Genomic DNA, 20,379 nt, shown 5'->3' with positions numbered 1-20,379 from the left:
AACAGAATTGGTTATTCAAGAGGAGCCATGTTTCCAGCTTCTACCGGAACAGAATGGTGGAGGTAAGAAATCTTAGATCCAGCGGAAGATTGTTCCATAAAGATGGACCCAGAAAAGAAAAATACCCATGGGTTTTTAGGGGTAGGCTTAGTATTGTGTGTGCAGCCGCATTCTGGACCACCTGCAGTCTACTAATCAGACATTCCGTCCGGCCCAGGTATAAAGCATTACCATAATCCAGTCTAGATGTAATCAGAGCCTGGACCACCAGTTTCCTAGCTGACAAAGACAAGAAGTGCAAAAACGTCCACAGCATATGTAATATGCTAAAACAGGTCCCTACTATTGCGTTAACTTGAGCAAGAAAGATAAGTTCACCATCAAACTTAATGCCTAGATTTTTAATCCATCACCACCCCCTTTTGTACCGCGGTAGATTTTTAATCGCATTAGTGTGGATACATGGAGGAGAAGCATCCTTGGGCCAAAATGTCTGTCAAGGCACTTCCGATCTTAGACTGAAAAAGGCAAATCCGGCCTTTCCCGCATTGCATTTCAGTTAGTATATGGAAAGCCATTGGAACACTGCAGACAAACAATTTCAGATTTTTTTCCTGGGAAATGCTTTGTCCCTACCCCTTGAAAAGAACAGCTGGGTGTCGTCTGCATAAGAGACTACTTTAGCACCCAGAGTATCTGAAAGGCGTGCCAGGGGGGCAATATATATAATAAATAGTGTAGGGCTCAAAGGTGAGCCCTGCGGCCCTCCCACCTTGAGGCCCCGTAGTGCAGAGGAAAATGGGGACACCACACCCCTTGACCCCTATCTTCAAGGAAATAGACCAGCCATTTCCACGCTTGTCCTCCAGTCCCAACGGACTGGAGGCGGGACAGAAGAGTTAAGTAGGAGATCGTATCGAACGCAGTGGACAGATCCAGCATAATCAGCTCAGCTTTTCCACCAGCATCAAGGGTACACCTGATAAAATCAACTACCTCCACTAATGCCGTTTCTGAGCTATAGCTGGGGCGAAAGCCAAATTGATTAGGATGTACCAAGTCATTGCTTTCTAAGTACCGGGACAGTTGCTGATTATCATGTTTTCCCAGCACTTGAGAGGACCAGGGAGAAGTGAAATCGCGTTATAAGTAAACAGATCTGTAACTACTACCTGTGGTATTTTTAATAATGGCACAATTTTGGCCTGTTTCCATTTCTTAGGGACAATAGACAAGGAGAGAGGTATTCAGAAGATAGTTAGCAAAAGGATTAATAGCCTCTGCTCCCATGACCAAAAGGTTAGTCTGGCATGGGTCAGGTGGAGAGCCAGATTTAGCGGAGTGTCATTGAGATCGGATCTAAACTATCCAAGGAAAAAGTTAATTTGTAAGTCTGATTAACTTGCTGGTTGATATCTCTTCATCCTGGGAGGGGGAGACTTGCTTGGATGTTTGAGATGTTATCCTGGAAGTAGTCTGCAAGTTGTTCGCACCATTACCTGGAAGGCGACTGCTGAGTTATGCAGACTACTGGGGAAATAAAGGACTTCACTATTTTAAAGACTTCCCTAGATTTGTTACCAGCCTTTAACCCCTTCCATGCTCATGACGAGCTGAGCTCGTCATGCAGTACACTGCTTGTGTGCTCATGACGAGCTGAGCTCGTCATGAACATTGGGATTCAAAAAAGGGCAGCACCAAGCAGGAATTTCCCTAGATTTGATGTGGTTAAAATTCTGGTTTCAAAGTATAGTTTTTTTCTCTTTTTTTTATTTCTTTCTGATACTTTTTTGCGATAAGTTGTTCCTAGTTTTGGCAATAGGGCAATATGACTCCCTCCATTGTCTCTCCAAGTGCTTACACGCTAATTTGGCTTCTCTCAGAGTTGGTGTACCATGGATTAGTAGGTTTGGTTTGACGTCACTGTTGTATCCATTCCGGGACTAGTGCACAGGTAGTGGGTCCAATCTAGCTGTCTATAATATCAGCATCCCAGCCCACATTATTTGTCAGAGAGGGCATTTTCTCTTTTTGAGCCCTATTAAAGGCCTGAGGTTGAATTTTATGAAAGGCTCTAACCACTGTAGGCATATAGCCAGAGTGGGATGTATAGCTCTCTATTTTGGCGCGCCTAAACCTAATCAAGTAATAACCAGACGAAACTAAACAGATCAGGGTAAGCACTTCTAGGGGTACATTAGTAAACATTGGATCCAGGAAAATGTCCAGCTTGGTGTGTAGGCAAGAATACAGTCTGGATCATAGTCATAGCTGAGATACTTTCGCACAGTGTTATTATTTCCTTTTCTTCACCCAACTCCATGTGAACATTGAAACCCCTAGGAGAATAACATGGGAGTATCTGAGGGTTAAGGGAGAGAAAGCATTACATATGGAAGAAAGGAAAAACCATCTGGGCCTGTGGGTCTTTATAAAGCTCCCACTTTAGATTGATTGAGAGATAAATTAATGTAGAAACCTATAACCTCTGCTTCATTCAAACCTACTACAGGACTGGACATATGAGTGACATTTTCCCTATAGATCATGGCCACCACCCTCCTCTGCCAATCTTATGATCCTCTCTGCAAATTTTGTAGCCCTTAGGGATTGCAGAACAGATATCAGGGCCAGAGGAATCCCTTAACCATGTTTCTGTTACGAATAAAACATCTAAGTTCTCTTCAGGTAACATATCAGCGCTCTAGTCAGCATGTTTAGGGAGTGAGCAGGCATTAATAAGAACTGCCGAAAAGTCGAACGTCTTACTGCTTCTTGATTTAGATGACAGATGAAGTCTCTGCTAAGGTTCCTCGTGATCATGAGAAAGCTGCATTGAGTGCTACTGGCTTCCAGGGGACTGAGGAGTCCAGGACAAAGCAAACGCAGGTTTGTGTAAGGGCAAGCCTGTGTAGCTGATCTGAACTACAGGAATCAGAATCAGAATCCATTTGAGCATGGTGGCTGGAGTAGGACACTTCGAAAACGCTGAAGGGCGAAGACTTGCTTGCCTTTGGCGCATCCGCGCTGCGTCTTTCTTTATATGCATCTGTGTCTGGGACGCTAAAGCACGCACTCAGCCAAAAATGACGGCTCTATCTGTTCCAAAAGTAAGAAAAATGGCTGCGATGCAGAGCTCTGTGCACAGAAGCAAGATCCGATTTTAGCTGCTCCCTCCTCCCAGTTAATAGAAGAGTGAGTAATGATGGACAGCGTTTAAGACATGTGCAAATCAAATTCATCAAAAGACATTAAAAACAGGTGTGAACAATCTCAGTGCTATCAAAGTTGCCTCGGTTCCCCACCTAATGAAGTTGCATCTGCGCTGCATCTTTCTTTATATGCACCTGGGCCCGGGACACTAGAGCGGGCACCAAGCCAAACATGGCGTCTCTAGCTGACCCAGAAGTAGGAAAAATGGTTGCGATGCCAAGCTGTGTGCAAAGAAGAAAGATACGATTTTAGCTGCTCCCTCCTCTCCGTTAACAGAAGAGTGAGAAATTATGGACAGCGCCCAAGACATGTGCAAATCAAATTCATTAAAAGGCATTAAAACAGGTCTTTATATGCGCCTGGGCCCGGGAAATAAACATTAGAGGTTCCTAATGTACCCACAGAGTTATTTTTATTTTATTTTTTAAACACAATTATAGCATTTTATTAACAAATAGTATCAGCCTCAAACTTAACGTAACTAGGGCTAGGCCAGACTCATAGAAACACATTGCGCCTCAAACATCAAGTGGATTTGCTCACAGACTATTCCAATATCTGAGCAGCCCCAGCTATTTCCTCTGACCCACAGAAAAAACTGAAAAGTCAGCAAGGAAGTGGCATGAGCACAGATTTCTTATTATTCTTCAATGCAAGTATCAGAGTGGTAGTCTACCTTGCTGGTTGGAGTACATCCAACAAGCATTTGCAATGCAATAGGTCTCGCATTAGGAACGTTTGAGCTATTGGTATTGTAAATGACAAATTTTTTATTTATGTTTTGTTTTTGAAAATAGCAAAATTAGAAAGCTTTGTCATGTACAATGCCAATAGTTATAACTTTCGCAAATGTGACACCTATAGCATTTGTAATGCAATATGTGTTGTATTTACGTGACTTACATGTATTGATATTACAAATAACAATGGCTTTTAATTTTTTTAAATAATACTTAAATAAAAGTTCTTGTAATTTATAATGGCAATAGCTTAAACGTTTGTAAATAACTTTTGTGAAGATTATGTACAGTGTATTTTATTGTGACGAAAATCCAAGAACAGAAGTGAAATATTAACATCTTTTTGTTACATTTGTAATAAAGCTTGAAACATTGAGAGAACATATTTGAACTAGTTGTTGAATAGTTGCACAGATTGATGCTGTGGTGGCGCTGAGTGATGTTGTGATGGCGAACGAGTGATGCTGTGACGTTCAGTGATGTTGTGGTAGCGCATAGTGATGTTGTGGTGCCCCTGAGTGATGCTGTGGTGGTGCTGAGTGATGCTGTATGCTATGCTATGTTTTGTTTTGCTATCCTATGTTTTGCTATCCTATGTTTTGATTTGTTATGCTAAGCTGTGTTTTGTTATGCTATGCTATGTTTTGTTATGCTATGTTTTGCTATGCTATGTTTTGCTATGCTATGCTTTGTTATGATATGCTATGTTTTGTTGTGTTTTATTATGCTATGCTTTGTTTTGCTATGCTATGGTTTGTTATGCTATGCTATGTTTTGTTGTGTTTGGTATGCTATGCTATGTTTTGCTATGCTATTATATGTTTTGTTTTGCTATGTTTTGTTGTGTTTTGTTAAGCTATGCTATGTTTTATTGTGTGTTGCTATGTTTTATTATGCTATGTGTTGTTGTGTTTTGTTATGCTATGTTTTGTTATGTTATGCTATGCTTTGTTTTGGTGTGCTATCCTATGCTTTGTTTTGTTTTGCTATGTTTAGTTTTGCTATCCTATGCTTTGTTTTGTTATGCTATGCTATGTTTTGTTGTGTTGTGTTGTGTTTTGTTATGCTATGCTATGTTTTGTTGTGTTTTGTTATGCTATGCTTTGTGAAGTTATGCTGTTGTGTTCAGCTATGTTTTGTTGTGTTTTGTTATGCTATGCTGTTTTGTTACACTATGCTATGTTTTGCTATGCTTTATGTTATGCTATGCTTTGTTTTGTTATGCTATGCTATGTTTTGTTGTGTTTTGTTATGCTATGTTTTGCTATGCTGTTCTTTTTGTTATGCTATGTTTTGCTATCCTATGCTTTTTTATGCTATGCTGTGTTTTGTTATGCTATGCTATGTTTTGTTATGCTATGCTATGTTTTGTTATGCTATGCTATGCTATGTTTTGTTATGCTATTTTCTTTATGCTATGCTATGTTTTGTTATGCTAGGCTGGTGAGGGTGGGTGAGGGTGTGTGAGGTTGTGTGAGGGTGAGGGGGTTTGAGGGTGAGGGTGTGTGAGGGTGAGGGTGAGGGTGGGTGAAGGCGGGTGAGGGGGTGTGAGGGTGAGGCGGTGTGAGGGTGTGCGAGGGTGAGGCGGTGGGAGGGTGAGGGCGTGTGAGGGTGGGTGAGGGTGTTTGAGGGCGAGGGTGTGTGAGGGTGAGGGTGTGTGAGGGTGTGTGAGGGTGGGTGAGGGTAATGGGGTGTGAGGGTGAGGGGGGGTGAGGGGGTTGAGGGTGTGGGTGAGAGGGTGTGAGGGGGGTGAGGGTGTGTGAGGGTGAGGGGTGTGAGGGTGTGGATGTGAGGGTGAGGGGGTGTGAGGGTGACGATGTAACGTTATCTATGAGCAAGGAAAAAAGGAAACAAAGGTCAGATGGGGTGCACATTGAAAGACAGCGTCAATAACTTTCATATAGCGCTCTGACCTACAAAATGATCACCTTGAAGCAATATAAATAACTGGTGTTACTATTACCCAATCGAATATTTCATTTGAACGGATGGGTTATCTGACCAAATTAATATGCAAACTTAAAACGTGTAGGCTGCAGCAGATGTCAGCAGCGAGCGTTTAACCCATCAAGGTATCTTGCACTTTCTACCTAAGGCAACACCTCGGTTTGTGGTGTGTGCTATACACTCAATATTTTGAGTTGAAATAACAGCAAAAATGGAATAAACGAGTTAGCCGAACACTGCAGAAATACATTACGCTGGTTTTATTTGAAAACCTACCCAAATAGTGTAAACTGTTGTGAACATAAAATGCAATAGATAACCAACACAAAAATTCACACGAGAACGACGCGTCTCAATGAGGCTCCAGGGCCCAAAAGGCCGAGATTAGATATATATATATTTTTTTTTTTGCAGAGTTTTATATAGCGCGAACTAGACCCGAACCGAATCAGGTATCTGAGCGCTTTACATAGCACCAGTTACGTTACATGAGGACACACTTTCATTTTTTAGGCACGGGGAGATTAAGTGATTTGCCCAGAATCACAGGAGGTTTTTAGTGTCGTTACCGAGACTCGAACCCAGATCCCCAGGTCAGAGGTCGAGCGCCTTAGCCGTTAGGCCAACCCCTCTCTTAATGTTTTAACTAGTCAGACCTAGAGCAGAAAATAAAAACACTATTGAGTGTACGTGAATTCAGGTAATTTAATAATAAACGAAGACATGGAACATAAGACATAGAACAACATGAACACACAGCCATTGTTATAACAAAGCTTTTCCGCAGGATAATAAAACATAACCTAAACTAGGCGTCCATGGTAAGCTGCTAGGAAGGGGTTAAACTGCTCTTACCTGCACTTCCAGGAGCAGTCACGCAATGTAGGGGGTGCTGATGAACAGTGGAAGTGACAAAGGAGCTTTACCCGTGGCACATCCCATTAGCACTGTGAAGGCTGACAAAGGGAAAGACAATCGCCCTAAACGTGACCCCATAAATGAGTTTCGGTGAACAGGGCAATTAAACGTATTACTAATTGTGCAGCTCTTTAGCAAGAGGGGGCTCCAGTTCGCAGCTTTATGGATGGGCGTACACAAACAGGGGGGGGGGGTTGATTTACTTTTCGGCTCAGGCGTTGGGCTCGGGTTGCCACAGCAATCACACTTGGGGGCGAACTTTTCAGGAAATAAAATGCCCCAGTGAGTAGATTTATGGCCCTGAAGGTTCACAGGGGGCCCTGCGTCGAGACCCCTGCCCCAATCGATACTGCGTATACCACCTTCCTCACTGAAAACAAAGCAGGCTGCAAGTGTTTGGAGATGCCAGGATGACCGTGAGAACATCGGGGGGTGGGTCCCTACCCCCACGCAGTTACTTTGCACACCCACTTCATAGTATTTTATGGGGGGGGGGTCGCAGTCCTTTCAGAGCCCACAGGAGAGGCGAAAACTGCTTAATCGACACCCCTCGAATGATATTTCAGACCTGCCCTCAAACACCTCAGCCTAGTGCCTGGGAATTCCAAATGTTAGGAAACAAGGACATATTCATCTAATTTTATATTTAGCAAGGGAAGATTAATAAGAGATTGCCCAAAAGCACAGGCTGTTGAGCTGATGCCGAAACTAGGGTCCGCAGCGCCAAAGTCGGAAGCTCTGGTCGTTACGCCACATTTTCTAGAAACAGCGCTACTCTCCAAGGCCTGGGTATGTAAAATCTGCATGATCTAATAGTTTTATATGTAGTTTTGGAACATGTAAATATAAAAAAGTACTACCCTCTGTTCTAATAACTGCCCCCCCCCCTCAGTTTCCTCCCCTTGGCAATGCCAGATCTCCCTGGTTAGGTTACTGGATTGTAAATAGAAGCCTCTGCACCGCTGAAGGTCATGCCATGTGCTTGCTCACTTAGCTCCTATGCACGTCTCCTTGCCACGGTTCCTGCCAGGTTAAGGGGGATGGAAATGATGAACATATGTGAACTGAGGGCAGCATTATATGCGTCCTAAAGATGTGTGAGATGTAAGCTATGCTATTTGGCGTCTGTATTTTCAATCCAACCTTTGCAACTTGTAACTTGCAAAATGCTGCTCGGTTATGAAGTCAATGCAGAGTACAGCCCTCCTTAGAGACCTTTTGACTTGAGAGAACAAGCAGTATCTGCTCGCGGCGTAAACAGCCTGGATGGAGTGGGTCGGGTTGCACGTGCACCTACCGGTAAAGGCGAGTTTGTGCAGTTGACATCCGGCCCGTGGATGAGATTGGGGTGGGGGCGCGAGGGCTGCTCGCGCATGTGGTGTCCCTTGCTTTGCGGCTCGTGCCCACATCCAGGCCGTGGGAGGAGACGGGGTGGGGGCGTGAGGGCTGCTCGCGCATGCGCTGTCCCTGGATCTGCCGCCGTAGTTAAGGGAATGCTGCGAGACTCATGTGGCCTAGGGAGGGGGCTACTAACTCGTGCAGCCGCCACCACCGCGGGACGAGAGGAGTCCGACAGACCCGGTGAGTGGGGGGCGCGTCTGTGTCTGTGTGTGTGCGCGTGTGTGTGCACGCGTGTGTGTGTCTGTGTGAGAGCGTCGTGAGAAGTACTTACTTATTTAATTTATGCGTTATTATATAGCACGGACTTTACCCGCTGAGTGCCCCGGCTGAAGGAAACACGACGGAACGTGCAGCGCGCGTGCGCATTAAAAAAAAGAAAGTGAAAATAACCTTGAGAAAGCCTAATTAACGCGCTACGCCGCCAACCAGCTTTAGCAGCAGGCGCGCGTCTTCACAAGCGCATCCACACAGCCCAATCGCTGAAAGCCCTGCGCGTGCCCCGGTCTGTACCACTTGGGAGGCAACACAACAACAATAAGTCTCGCTGGCGACAGCGCTTTGCGCTGCAACGCCAGGCGAGACCTAAAAATGTACGTCCTCTGCTTCCCTGCTGCGGTGGCACCTCTCTGCAGTGGTTCATGCAGAAGATCTCGGCGTCACTGCAACTAAAAGCCCTCTCCTGTGACCTCAGAGTCAAATATGAAGGACTCCTTTATGACCAATCACCAATGCCACATCATCGGTGCAAAATGTCTGACTGCATTATACTCCTGTGGGCTGCAGCACAATGAGAAAGAAACAACAACCAAGCAATGGCTGAAAGTGACTGGCCAAAGAAAACCAATGGCTAAAGGCAGCTGACCTAATGCAAATTGTATGCATTTGGGTTGAAGGCTTGAGCTCTAGTAGATAGAGATGATCCCATCCTGATTGGTTCAGTTAGATCACTCACACCCAATCGCTGGATGGGGCCTCAACAAACATGGGAGGCTGATCATATGAAGCAAACACAATAAGATAATGGACGGAGCGCTGAAACTTTTCAGACATTCACTCCCAGGCACAATTAGATCTGGGTTAAATCCTCATTGTTCCCATGAGGAGCAGTGGCAAGACTGATTTGCATATGGCTGGGTCCAAACTGGGGTGGCATAGTGAGCAAAAGAACGATGGATTAAACCCAGATCTGTGACTGGGGGTGAGTGGTTGAAAAGTTTCAGCACTCCATCTATCATCTTGTTGTGCTTGCTGTTCCCACCAAGTGGCCAAAGGTAAGCGCAGATGTGGGTCTCTTGCTCACTGTGCCAGTGAATTCAAGCTAGCCTGGCTGATGATGGGGTGAAACCACGAAACCGGTTCCAGGATGCCTGTTCCTGGTAGGACCCGTTACTCACACAAAGCCTTACCAAATCTACTTCATCCGTGTATTAGACCAATTCATGGGGTCTAGTATCTCGTTCTCAGTATATATACCCAGGATGTGTGAAATAACACTATTCCTATGGTCAGGATGTATTCATAACTTAACACAATAAAAACACAGGCCAACACTTCCTTGAACCAGAAAAAGTGTAGAAAATAGAGTGAGTGCCTCACGGTAGTAACACCCGACGGGGTTCCTGGCTAACAATCACCGGTTGACCCGCTTCTCATCATTGGTCACTCACTCTATGTGAAGACACAACGTGTACACAGACGAAATCAAAAGTGCACACGTGAGAATAGTGACAGAGAAAGACCAGTGAATACATATAGACACTACTGTAGAATAATCTGTACATACATAGATAGACCCCCACACAAACAGAAACATAAAACCAGGCAAGGTTTTGCTGGCTGCTTCTCTTTTATTCTGTTGCTGCAAAACCACCCGTTTAAAATTGGTTAATTATATACCAAAGTTGTTCATCCTCAAGCCGACATGTTTCATTGCTCCAATTTCAGCAAATTCATCAGGGCAAATGAGGGTTTACTATTCTCAATCTTCACATATAAATAGTATGCAAGGACCTCCGGCGCCTTCGACGATCCTCGGAAGTGCCGGAGGGACTCGGCAGCAGTGGCTCACATCAGTAAAGAGCCATTGGCAGACTCGTGATCACATGACACGGGGTCCATCATTTGGTTACCGGTATGTGCCGACTGGGTAACCATAAGGTCCTTGCATACTATTTATATGTGAAGATTGAGAATAGTAAACCCTCATTTGCCCTGATGAATTTGCTGAAATTGGAGCAATGAAACATGTCGGCTTGAGGATGAACAACTTTGGTATATAATTAACCAATTTTAAACGGGTGGTTTTGCAGCAACAGAATAAAAGAGAAGCAGCCAGCAAAACCTTGCCTGGTTTTATGTTTCTGTTTGTGTGGGGGTCTATATATGTATGTACATATAAGTAGGGACGGTGCACCAAAAGGAGTACTCGAAAGCTCCAGATCTTATTCCAAAATGTCCTTTATTTTATTACTTCTCATAAAAACAGACTCCTCAGCCAACGCGTTTCTTTCACACTGAACTTCGTCAGGGCTATTGAAGTGAGAGAACAAATCCGCTGTGTTGAGCTTCTCCTAATGTTGTTACAATTTGTTTCATAGTAGGCAATTTCCAAATATAGATCATAAGACAACCAATCACTAAGTTAGTGATCAAAAGTGTTTCTGTTCTCTCTATAACAGAATAACTGGCTTATTCCCAAAAGCTTGATAACTTGAGGAGGGTCCCGCAATAGGTCTTGGCCGCCCTTTCAAATAATTCGCCGTGTCCCAAATGGAGAGAAAGTCGCTGAAAGGGCGGCCAAGACCTATGGCGGGACCCTCCTCAAGTTATCAAGCTTTTGGGAATAAGCCAGTTATTCTGTTATAGAGAGAACAGAAACACTTTTGATCACTAACTTAGTGATTGGTTGTCTTATGATCTATATTTGGAAATTGCCTACTATGTAACAAATTGTAACAACATTAGGAGAAGCTCAACACAGCGGATTTGTTCTCTCACTTCAATAGCCCTGACGAAGTTCAGTGTGAACGAAACGTGTTGGCTGAGGAGTCTGTTTTTATGAGAAGTAATAAAATAAAGGAAATTTTGGAATAAGATCTGGAGCTTTCGAGTACTCCTTTTGGTGCACCGTCCCTACTTATATGAACTTTGGGATCTGCTTTGCAAGAGAGTAGTTGTGCGGCATACTCTGGACGTTTTGTGCACAACCTTTGGACTTTGACTTCATACTTTGGAATACCATGTGCATAACTTAAGTCAGCCGCTTTTCCTTTTTCAATTTTTCTATCTATGTATGTACACATTATTCTACAGTAGTGTCTATATGTACTCACTAGTCTTTCTCTGTCACTATTCTCACGTGAGCACTTTTGATTTCATCTGTGTACACTTTGTGTCTTCACATAGAGTGAGTGACCAATGATAAGAAGCGGGTCAACCGGTGATTGCTAGCCGGGAACCCCCTCGGGTGTTACTACCGTGAGGCACTCACTCTATTTTCTACACTTTTTCTGGTTCAAGGAAGTGTTGGCCTGTGTTTTTATTGTGTTGCGTTATGTATATATCCTGACCATAGGAATAGTGTTATTTCACACATCCTGGGTATATATACTGAGAACAAGATACTATACCCCATGTAGTGGTCTAATACATGGATGAAGTAGATTTGGTAAGGCTTTGTGTGAGTAACTGTTAATTGAGTGGGGGGCAGCCTTACCGATCACCCTCCCCTATACCCCTAGTGATTTAACCAGGAAGGACCCGGCCTGGCAGTTCGGTCTGATTGTTCCTATGAGGAGCAGGGTCAAGACTGATTTACATATGGCTGGGTCCAAACTGGGTTGACATAGAATAATGGATTAACCCCAGATCTGTGCCTGGGGGTGAGTGGTTGAAAAGTTTCAGCACTCCGTCGATCATTTTTTTGTGTATGTTGAGACTGATCATACACCATTAACCTTTCTTTACCCACTCTCATAACATTTACAAATACAAAATAATGTATTCAGATAGACAATATTTAAAATACAATCTTAGGGTGAAATATTTCTCTTTAAATATTCTGGGATCCAAAACACAGGCAGGGATACTCTGTGTTACTGTAAATAAACAGATCCCATGAAGGTGAACAAACACCTTAGAAGCAGAGCCCTTTTGCACACCCTTCAAAATAAGGAAATAAGTCAAAATATGCCGGTCAGTTGGAGCCAGTGCAACAATGTGGGTAAAGCAAATGTTTATCTAGGATTTGCTATCAAAAACAGACCTGCTCCCAGGCGTGTTGTCTCTAGGTCCAGCTGGTCATTCCTGAACATCACATCATGGAGCTCTGACGTAGACTCTGCCAGCTTATTACCCATCTAAAAAAGAAATACTGGTTCTAGTGAGAGGAGGGCATAAACAAGGAAGTAAAGCAAGCCGTTAAGCACTGATAATCTATATGTACCAATAGGTATTGTTAAAGAAGTCCAAAGATGAAAGATTAAAAGTACAAACAGCCAGGCAAGGCAAAGATAATGGGGACCACTAGAAAAATCACACAGGTCCAGTCAAGAAAAAGTCATGAGAAGTCCAGAATTTCTTAATCCATCACATCTGAGTCAATAATACAAGAAATAAGTCCCCCATAGCTAGGGGGTAGAATTACAAAATGTTGTACGGGCAGATGCCAGGAGTTTGAAGAGACCCAACAACCATAAGTCAAATAATGCCTGGCTACTTGTGAATTTATTACAGGCTAGATGTATTCTGCATTGAGTCAGTGACTGGCTCAGAGCATAGCCAATCACAAAAGAAAATAAAAACAGAAGCTAGCAAAAAAGCCTTATGTTCTAAGCAGTGACTATTCAGGTCAAGTATGGATGCCAATAGTGAGCAAAGGAAACATAGTAAATCACCACCACAGAAGAAAAACATGAAGAGGGGTGCAGGGAGGAAGTGGAGGAATCTGCCACCAAGGATAGATACAAACGCCAACTAAGCCTGGGGCTCTACTAAAACGAATTCCATATCAAGAAGCATACAGGATAAGGGTCCCACTTGCCTTCTGCTTCTCCAGGATGGCCTGATCCATTTCGAATCTCAAGGCAGCCTGTTCCTGAAGCACTGTTTGCATGCGCTCCGTCATCTGATTCATAATGTGCAGGTGACGATTCAAGAGCTCCTGAGATTCTTTACACTGTGGGTGGAAAATAGGTTATGATCAAACGTTTACACACAGTCAATCACTTCAACATATGTTGGGAAATCTAGGTCTTAGAGCACCAAGTCATAAATATGGAGTTTTTTCTCAAAAGGTTGTGGGATGCACATACAAGAAATAAATGCCTGGTCTCCTAAGCTGCTGATATTGGATCGATAATATTCTATCATTTACATTATGCACCCAATCAAAGAATCTGTTGTGGGTTCGCTCTGCATCTTGCTGTAATCGAATGGAGGTGACCGAGAGCTTTACAGTGGGTTCCATTTCCATGAACAATATCAGAATAGAAAGCGAAAAAGCAAGATATACAATGGTATGGTGTTCTATCAAGAGTAAGAAACCCCTGTGAAGTGACAGTAATGTCTGTGTCTTACGTGATCTATTTCTAATCAGCAACTGATGAACATCATCAGAGAAAGTGTTGTTGGAACAGTTCGCTTGGTGCCTTGGTGAAACACCATACTTAACACTGCTTCACTCATTTCTGGGCACTCCCAGTACAGCAGGGTTCCTCACTCTGCTGCTTTATCAACAGAAGCACCTCTATACTGCCTCAAAAGAACTTTTTTTGTACAACCACACAAGGCAATATCTAAACATATGCTCCTAATATGGAGCACAAGGCACCTCACAAAACTACCTACAAAACTAATACAACCAATCTCCAGCTAACTCCTAACAAACATGCATGGTAAATAATAGTGCCAACCTGTATCATTCATCACACCTTAGATAACTATGCCAAAGATATGTGCCAATCTCCACGTTTGAAAGCCATAAGAAATGTTCCACACACCTCAAAACTTGTTATATCATATTTCACTACACACTGTCCCAGCCAAGAGAGTTTCAGCATGTAAATATCTAAGATAAGGCAAACAAACTGTATACGCAAGATATTGGATAAGGCATGCTCCATCAGGTTTTCAGTTAATGGGACAATGCTGCAGCACTAAACGACCAGATTAGTGCTAGATGCACATTACAGGAGCGACAAGCAGGATCAATAATTTATGGGTGACTGTGACTGGTTACTCAGAATCGCGACACCAACCTGCGCCTGCATTAAATCCCGGTCAGCTTTCATATTCAGACAGAGATCCTGGCTGCTCTGGATGCCTTTGATGAAAATGTTTTGCCTGTGGAGCTGAGGAAAAGTAGAAACTTCAGGTAAGCAATAGGTCATATCACATATGGCAGATGGGATCATGTGAAAAATCATACATATATATATATTTTTTAAAGCATCTCCGCACTGAATGATGATAAAGCATAGTGCATCTAATAATTCAGAAAGAATTATCGGGTCTTATACTTTTTTTGTAAATTACGTCGTCTCATATCCATGAAAAGCTGGTTCATATGGGTCTGCATAATTTCTCAAAATATAATTCAGACTAACTTTTCATAGCAGCACTTAAAATAGCAAAGAAACATTGAACTAAACTGGGAAGAACACATTATGGTATAAACACAGTAATTAAAGAGCAAAATGAAGTTACTTTTTAGGGATATTGAACTACTTTTGCATGTTACGGTCCTTCCTATTATTAGCTTATGGGTACCAGGGTACAAGTGGCAGGATTGTGAACTGCTCCCATAACTGTTCAGTCTAGTTTTGTGAGCCAAGTACCGCATATATGCGCCGCCCCTCAGTTTTCTTTTGAGAGTTTTCAGACATCTGGCCAAAGGTTTCCAACAGTATTGATGGGAAAGGGTATATTGAATAGGGCTAACAGTCATCCAAATTGTAAATGTATCGGACCTCTGCGTCCTGACCATGTCACATTCTCAACGTGGTGGTAGATTTAATAGAATTGAGAATGGGAAAATTAGGAAAAAGGTCAATTTAGGTCTAGGTGAACAACTTACAAATACCTGCCTGGCCCTGGAAGAACATGGCATGGCTCTGAGCCTGAAGGATGCCTCAGATGGAAAATCTGCCCAATGTACCCTATGTTGCCTTAGCTGCAGCTAGACTGGCATCATTGCTATCATAAGTAACACTGTCATTCTAAGAAATGATGGGTATGTATAATGCAGAACCATCTTCAATACCAATAGCATGATCTACAAAGCCACCAAATAAGGTGGCAGAATGAGTGCTTGGATTAAGTTCAGCCACTGGCGATTGCTAGAGCTGCATTCCAGGCAATATAGTATCGCCCAATATGCCACTCTAGACAGAGACCAGCCATTTGCAAATTAATCTTATCTCTTCTTCAATAGGAACAATCCAGCGAAAGTACCAGGCCTCCTGTGGTAAATCTGCAACAGTGCTATATGACATGGTGAGCCGAAAACAATAACTGCGGGGTTAGAAACAGACAGAGGATATTCCAATTAACACAAAGATGAAAAACGACAGCTCTTTTCTCACTCAAGTAGATAAGGCCTACTAAGGCACTACCCTGAAAAGAAGTAGTGTAAATGAATACCACAAAATCTCTACTTCGAGACAAAGGTCAAGAGCAATCTTGCAAATGACTAAGCTGCCTCTTTTACTTCCATAAACAGTCGAAGTTGAGGCATTCTTCTTCTGGAAAGATACTGTTCAGATCTCACTCCAAGTAGTTCTTGACGGGGCCTTAAAACAGTATCTCTCATCAAAGTGAGGAAACTACAGATTCTACTGGTTTGTCAGAACCCACAGTCGATCTGATATTTCAAGGCTGAATATGCTAGCTTTTCAAAAGGGGAGGTTGAAGATTTATTTGCTTTGGAAAGTTCTAAACATGCTTAAACAAAATTTTAATTAAAAAAAACTCACAAGAACTTGAAAATACCATTATTAACAGGGTGTTTCCTGCATATTCGAGAGCATCAACTTACAAAAGTGCTAATATACTGGAGGGTCACTAAACACCTCACACACCAGCTTTAAACAGAAACCAGAACAAATTCTCTGCCTTACCTGCTGATTACGAACTTCTTGTAGAGTCTCACAAAGCTCTTTCTCACATTCCAGATCCCTCCTCAGCTGACTGATCACCGATGAGGAGTGAAGCTCAAGATCTGCCAAACATGCATCAGCCTAAGGGAAACACAATATTAAACCTTATCTGCCAGGCATGCATAGGTCAGAGAGAGAACAAAACAAAAGCACATCCACTATGAACAAATTGGTCCAAGTTGTGAGAACCAGCATGAATGCACAGGTTCACTGGGGCACGCTCCCGCTGACAGTTACAGGCCATGTGGCATTGCTCAAAATGGTAGTTTTACTGCAGCTTCTATACTACTTCACCAACCTGCCCCTGTATATGCCACCGCCATTGTTCCGAACCATTGAAGGAGCAGTAAGGGGTTTTATCTAGGAAACTCCTGTACCAGATTAGATCTTCGGAAACTATCTACCGATAAATCAAGGAGAGCTGGCACTGCCCAATCTAGAGCAGTATTATCTTGCTGCACAGCGGCAATGGGTGGCCAGGTGGCTCTCCGGCGTGTCAACTACCCGACACAGCGGCCATCTCCCCGCCCTGGTCCCTTTGCGTATTCCTCACTCTGTTTCACCTATGTAATAAAAAGAAGAAGCCAACCCAGCTATTGCTCAATATAGCATATCGCTGCTATTGCAAGAGCTTATACATCACACAAAAATGACGCACCCGTGCTGCTGAGAACCCCCAGAGACACCTCAACAGTCACGTTATTGGAGCTGCGCCAATGGGAAGAAGGAGGTATTCATGACATCGGAGACTTATATCGTGAAGGTGACCTGATAACGTTTGCCTCGCGGTTGAAGGGGATGGACTCCAGCCGGGTCAGTTCCTATTGCATCGTGCAATTATAGCAACACTAAGCAAACACTGGGGTCACATGACCCACGAACCCCCAATGCACTTAACAATACAATACCTACATGTCATGGGGCAAGGCCGAGACCTCACAAAGTGGCTCACTACATTCCTCAAGCATCACACAGCGATAGTACTGTCACCCTTGCAGCAGAGTTGGGAGGGAGATCTTCAGCGTCACTTCACAAACTCTGAGTGGGTGTAGGAAGGTGGCTACCTGACTATGGTTACCCCAGATTTTTTGCCTTGTGTTTAGCTGGTTTTTGACTTAGTTGACCTGGTTCCCTGCTAATCAGGGCCCCAGGCCATCTGCTCTCTCTGTAAAATGGATTCCATGTACCCTAGGTACATACCACAATTGGAAATGGACTCCTTGTCAGCCCCTGTATAATGCACTATAGGTGCCCAGGGCATAGGGGCCACCAAGGCCTACCAGGGGCTGCAGCATATCTTTTGCCACCCCTGGCTGGTTCTTAAATTGACACAACTGGCTGATCACTCAGCTGGGGTAAGGTGGTGTAATCACCCCTTGCTTAGATATAGTATACCTATATCTAAACCTATATCTGGACACATATAAACCTGTGAGCCACTCCTATGGAAGGCCTCACCAATCCTGGAAGCAGAGTGCTTGGTTTTATGTGAGATGGAGCTCTAGCATGAGCTGAGCCTGTCTGCAGCCGTCGGGAACAACTCCCTAAGCTGTTTCAGGATAATGCCATACCATATACTCTTAAGTGCCTTATAATCCTCGCTGTTATATAGCAACTTTGGTTTGGCTTTATCAAAACATGTCGTGTAAGGTGTCATACGATTTGGAATACTATCCCCTCGCCAGTTCTGGCGACGGGGATAGCATTCCACCCCTCTAGAGGGGTAAGACATGTTACTTTACTTAAATGCGGTTAATTTCTAAAATGACCTTAGATCCACAAAATGGATGCCTCTGCCACAGACAAGAGTCTGACCCCCTGAAGCTGACCGAAACTCAGCCAAATGGGGCCTGGACAAAGGGTTTCCTGTCGCAGGGGGGTGTTACCACCCTCCAGACAGGAGATAGTGGATTGTAGCAGGGAGGTTTGAAAGAAACCAGACACTGCCTGGGGCGCACAAGGCTGCCCCTTGCATAATCCGGCCAAACCGGTTCTGGGGCACTCCAGCCCTCGTGCCAGGGCGGCCTGGATCAAAGGAAGGGGGTGTATCCACCCACTTCCTGGGTCCCACCCATAGGAGGGGACCTAGCAGGTACTCCAGCCCCCAAAATTAGTATAAGACTGGGAGCAGTGCCAAAGCACTTTAGATTATCCTGAAGAAACATAAGAAACGAAATTCTGGATCCTTCGACATCCTACTCGACGTAGAAGCCCGAAGAATCTCCCTTGTGGTCAAGGAGTGACCACCCTGTGCAAACAGGCACCATCCAGCTATCGACGTCTACTTTGTTGCAGTTCCCGCCGGAACTCGAGCGACAGAGATCGACGAGATCAAGCCTGCCTGCTTTCCAACAGCCCGATCCACAGTCCCTGCAGAGCTGAGACCCGTGGAGGCGACCGGAAGCGTGGGGCACGCCATCTTGAATTGACCACGAGACGCTGACTGTGCAGCCCACGAGTGACCCTCGAAGCTGTACACCGGGGTTTGAGAAGCCCCAACCCTGAGCCACTCTTGCACCGAAGCTCACCCCTCTACACTCATCGAGTGCTGCGTGGGGCCCTTCTGCTACTTTTGGCTCAACGCGTTGGCCCGGTCACTTGCCAGCCGGCTAGTGGCCCCTGTGCCGACGAAAACTTGAAATAGACTTGTGAATCTGGTTGCTCCAGATTTGCACCAGCTCCCCTGAAAAGGAGCCCCCACTCTGACCCTCCTGGTTCGAGTGAGAAGCAATCTCCCGGTTCCGCGTGGATTGCTTTTGCCAAGTATTGTTTGCTCCAATCTTGAAGCCGACAGCGCCGACGGCGAGAGCCTGCGTGGGACAGATCGTGACCTGCTCCTGGACGTCGTAGATGCCCCAGAGCCCACGTGACAGCGGAGAGAAGCACCTCGACAGCGACCTGATTGCGCCCGACATTGCCTGGTTCCGTCCTGGTTCCACCCTGGTCACTGCTGAGTGACCCAGACTCTGTCCACTCTGCTTTCAGGTACTTTTCGACTCGAGTCCACCCTTGGACTCCACCGGACACTTCTCTTTCACCCCGCCTGCAGCCCTTTCAGCTTCAAGCACCAAGAGCCTGCGTGACGAAACCCGACTCAACTTCGACCCTGTGCACCCGCTTCCTGTGGGTGAGGTAACTTTGCTCCGCCGGTGTTCCCACATTGGTACACATCTCTAGGGTCTGTGTCTTAAGTTTTGTTCCTCTAGGTTCAGCGGAAGTGTCCTTAAACTTTAACTTTGTAACTTTTACGCACCATTGGTTAACATTGGTGCATGCGTGCGCTTTCCGCACTGCTCCCGAATCCCGTGGGCCTCTCCCGACTTCAGCACTGCTTGTCCTGACTGCTCCCAGCGATTCCTTAGGCCCTAGGCCTAACCACTGTTCGATTGGTATCTCTTATACCACTTGTTTAGTATATGGTTTGAGTGGCCCCCCGCCCTCATCCATAATTGTGCAACTTTGTATGTTTAAACTGTGCTTTTGATTTAACGCTTGTGCCCCTTTATTCATAAAGAATACTGGGGATTGTTTTTAGTAATAAACACATATATTTTTATAATATATACTTGTGTGGTGTCCTTTCATTTGATATTACAGGATTGTATGTGGTAAAACAGCTCGCTTAACACGACCTCTTAAGTTAAGCCTTTAGGCTGCTTAGTCCATGCTACCCCTAGGATAGCTTGTCTAACAAGGTTGACTTACAACCTGACACCATAAGGGATTGTTTGGTCTGATAATAGGTGGTTCCAGAATTGGAAACATCACCTATCAGGCCAACTTCTCACATTGGTGAGCAGCGGTGCGGATTTGAGCTTGCTGTTGTTTTACCATTGCAATCTTTTTATCAAATTGAAAGATAACATCAAGTACCTCTAGGTACATATAAATCAAAAGCTTAGCATATTAAGTTCTACTGAACTTAGTAGTTGTAGATTAAAGGGATTAGCACGCCCTGACTACAACTCACTAGCAAGGTACAGTAGGAAAACACTTAGTGTAGG

At 44.3% G+C, this 20,379-nt stretch overlaps 1 protein-coding gene across 1 annotated transcript in view; it reads right to left on the bottom strand.

Moving 5' to 3' along the window:
* SPAG5 (sperm associated antigen 5) overlaps positions 1 to 20,379 on the bottom strand; it is a 620,821-nt gene that overhangs the window by 483,582 nt on the left and 116,860 nt on the right. The window contains exons 9-12 of the mRNA XM_078680111.1: positions 16,337 to 16,456; positions 14,477 to 14,569; positions 13,261 to 13,395; positions 12,484 to 12,577 (exon numbers count right to left, since the gene is read on the bottom strand). Of these exons, the coding sequence (XP_078536237.1) occupies positions 12,484 to 12,577; positions 13,261 to 13,395; positions 14,477 to 14,569; positions 16,337 to 16,456 (442 nt within the window). The remainder of the gene's footprint in view (positions 1 to 12,483; positions 12,578 to 13,260; positions 13,396 to 14,476; positions 14,570 to 16,336; positions 16,457 to 20,379) is intronic.

The sequence above is a fragment of the Lissotriton helveticus genome, chromosome 3_1 (assembly GCF_964261635.1).
Source record: "Lissotriton helveticus chromosome 3_1, aLisHel1.1, whole genome shotgun sequence".
Taxonomy (NCBI): Eukaryota; Metazoa; Chordata; class Amphibia; order Caudata; family Salamandridae; genus Lissotriton; species Lissotriton helveticus.
Note: the sequence above shows the minus strand (reverse complement) of the source record. Positions and strands in the feature narration are given on the sequence as shown.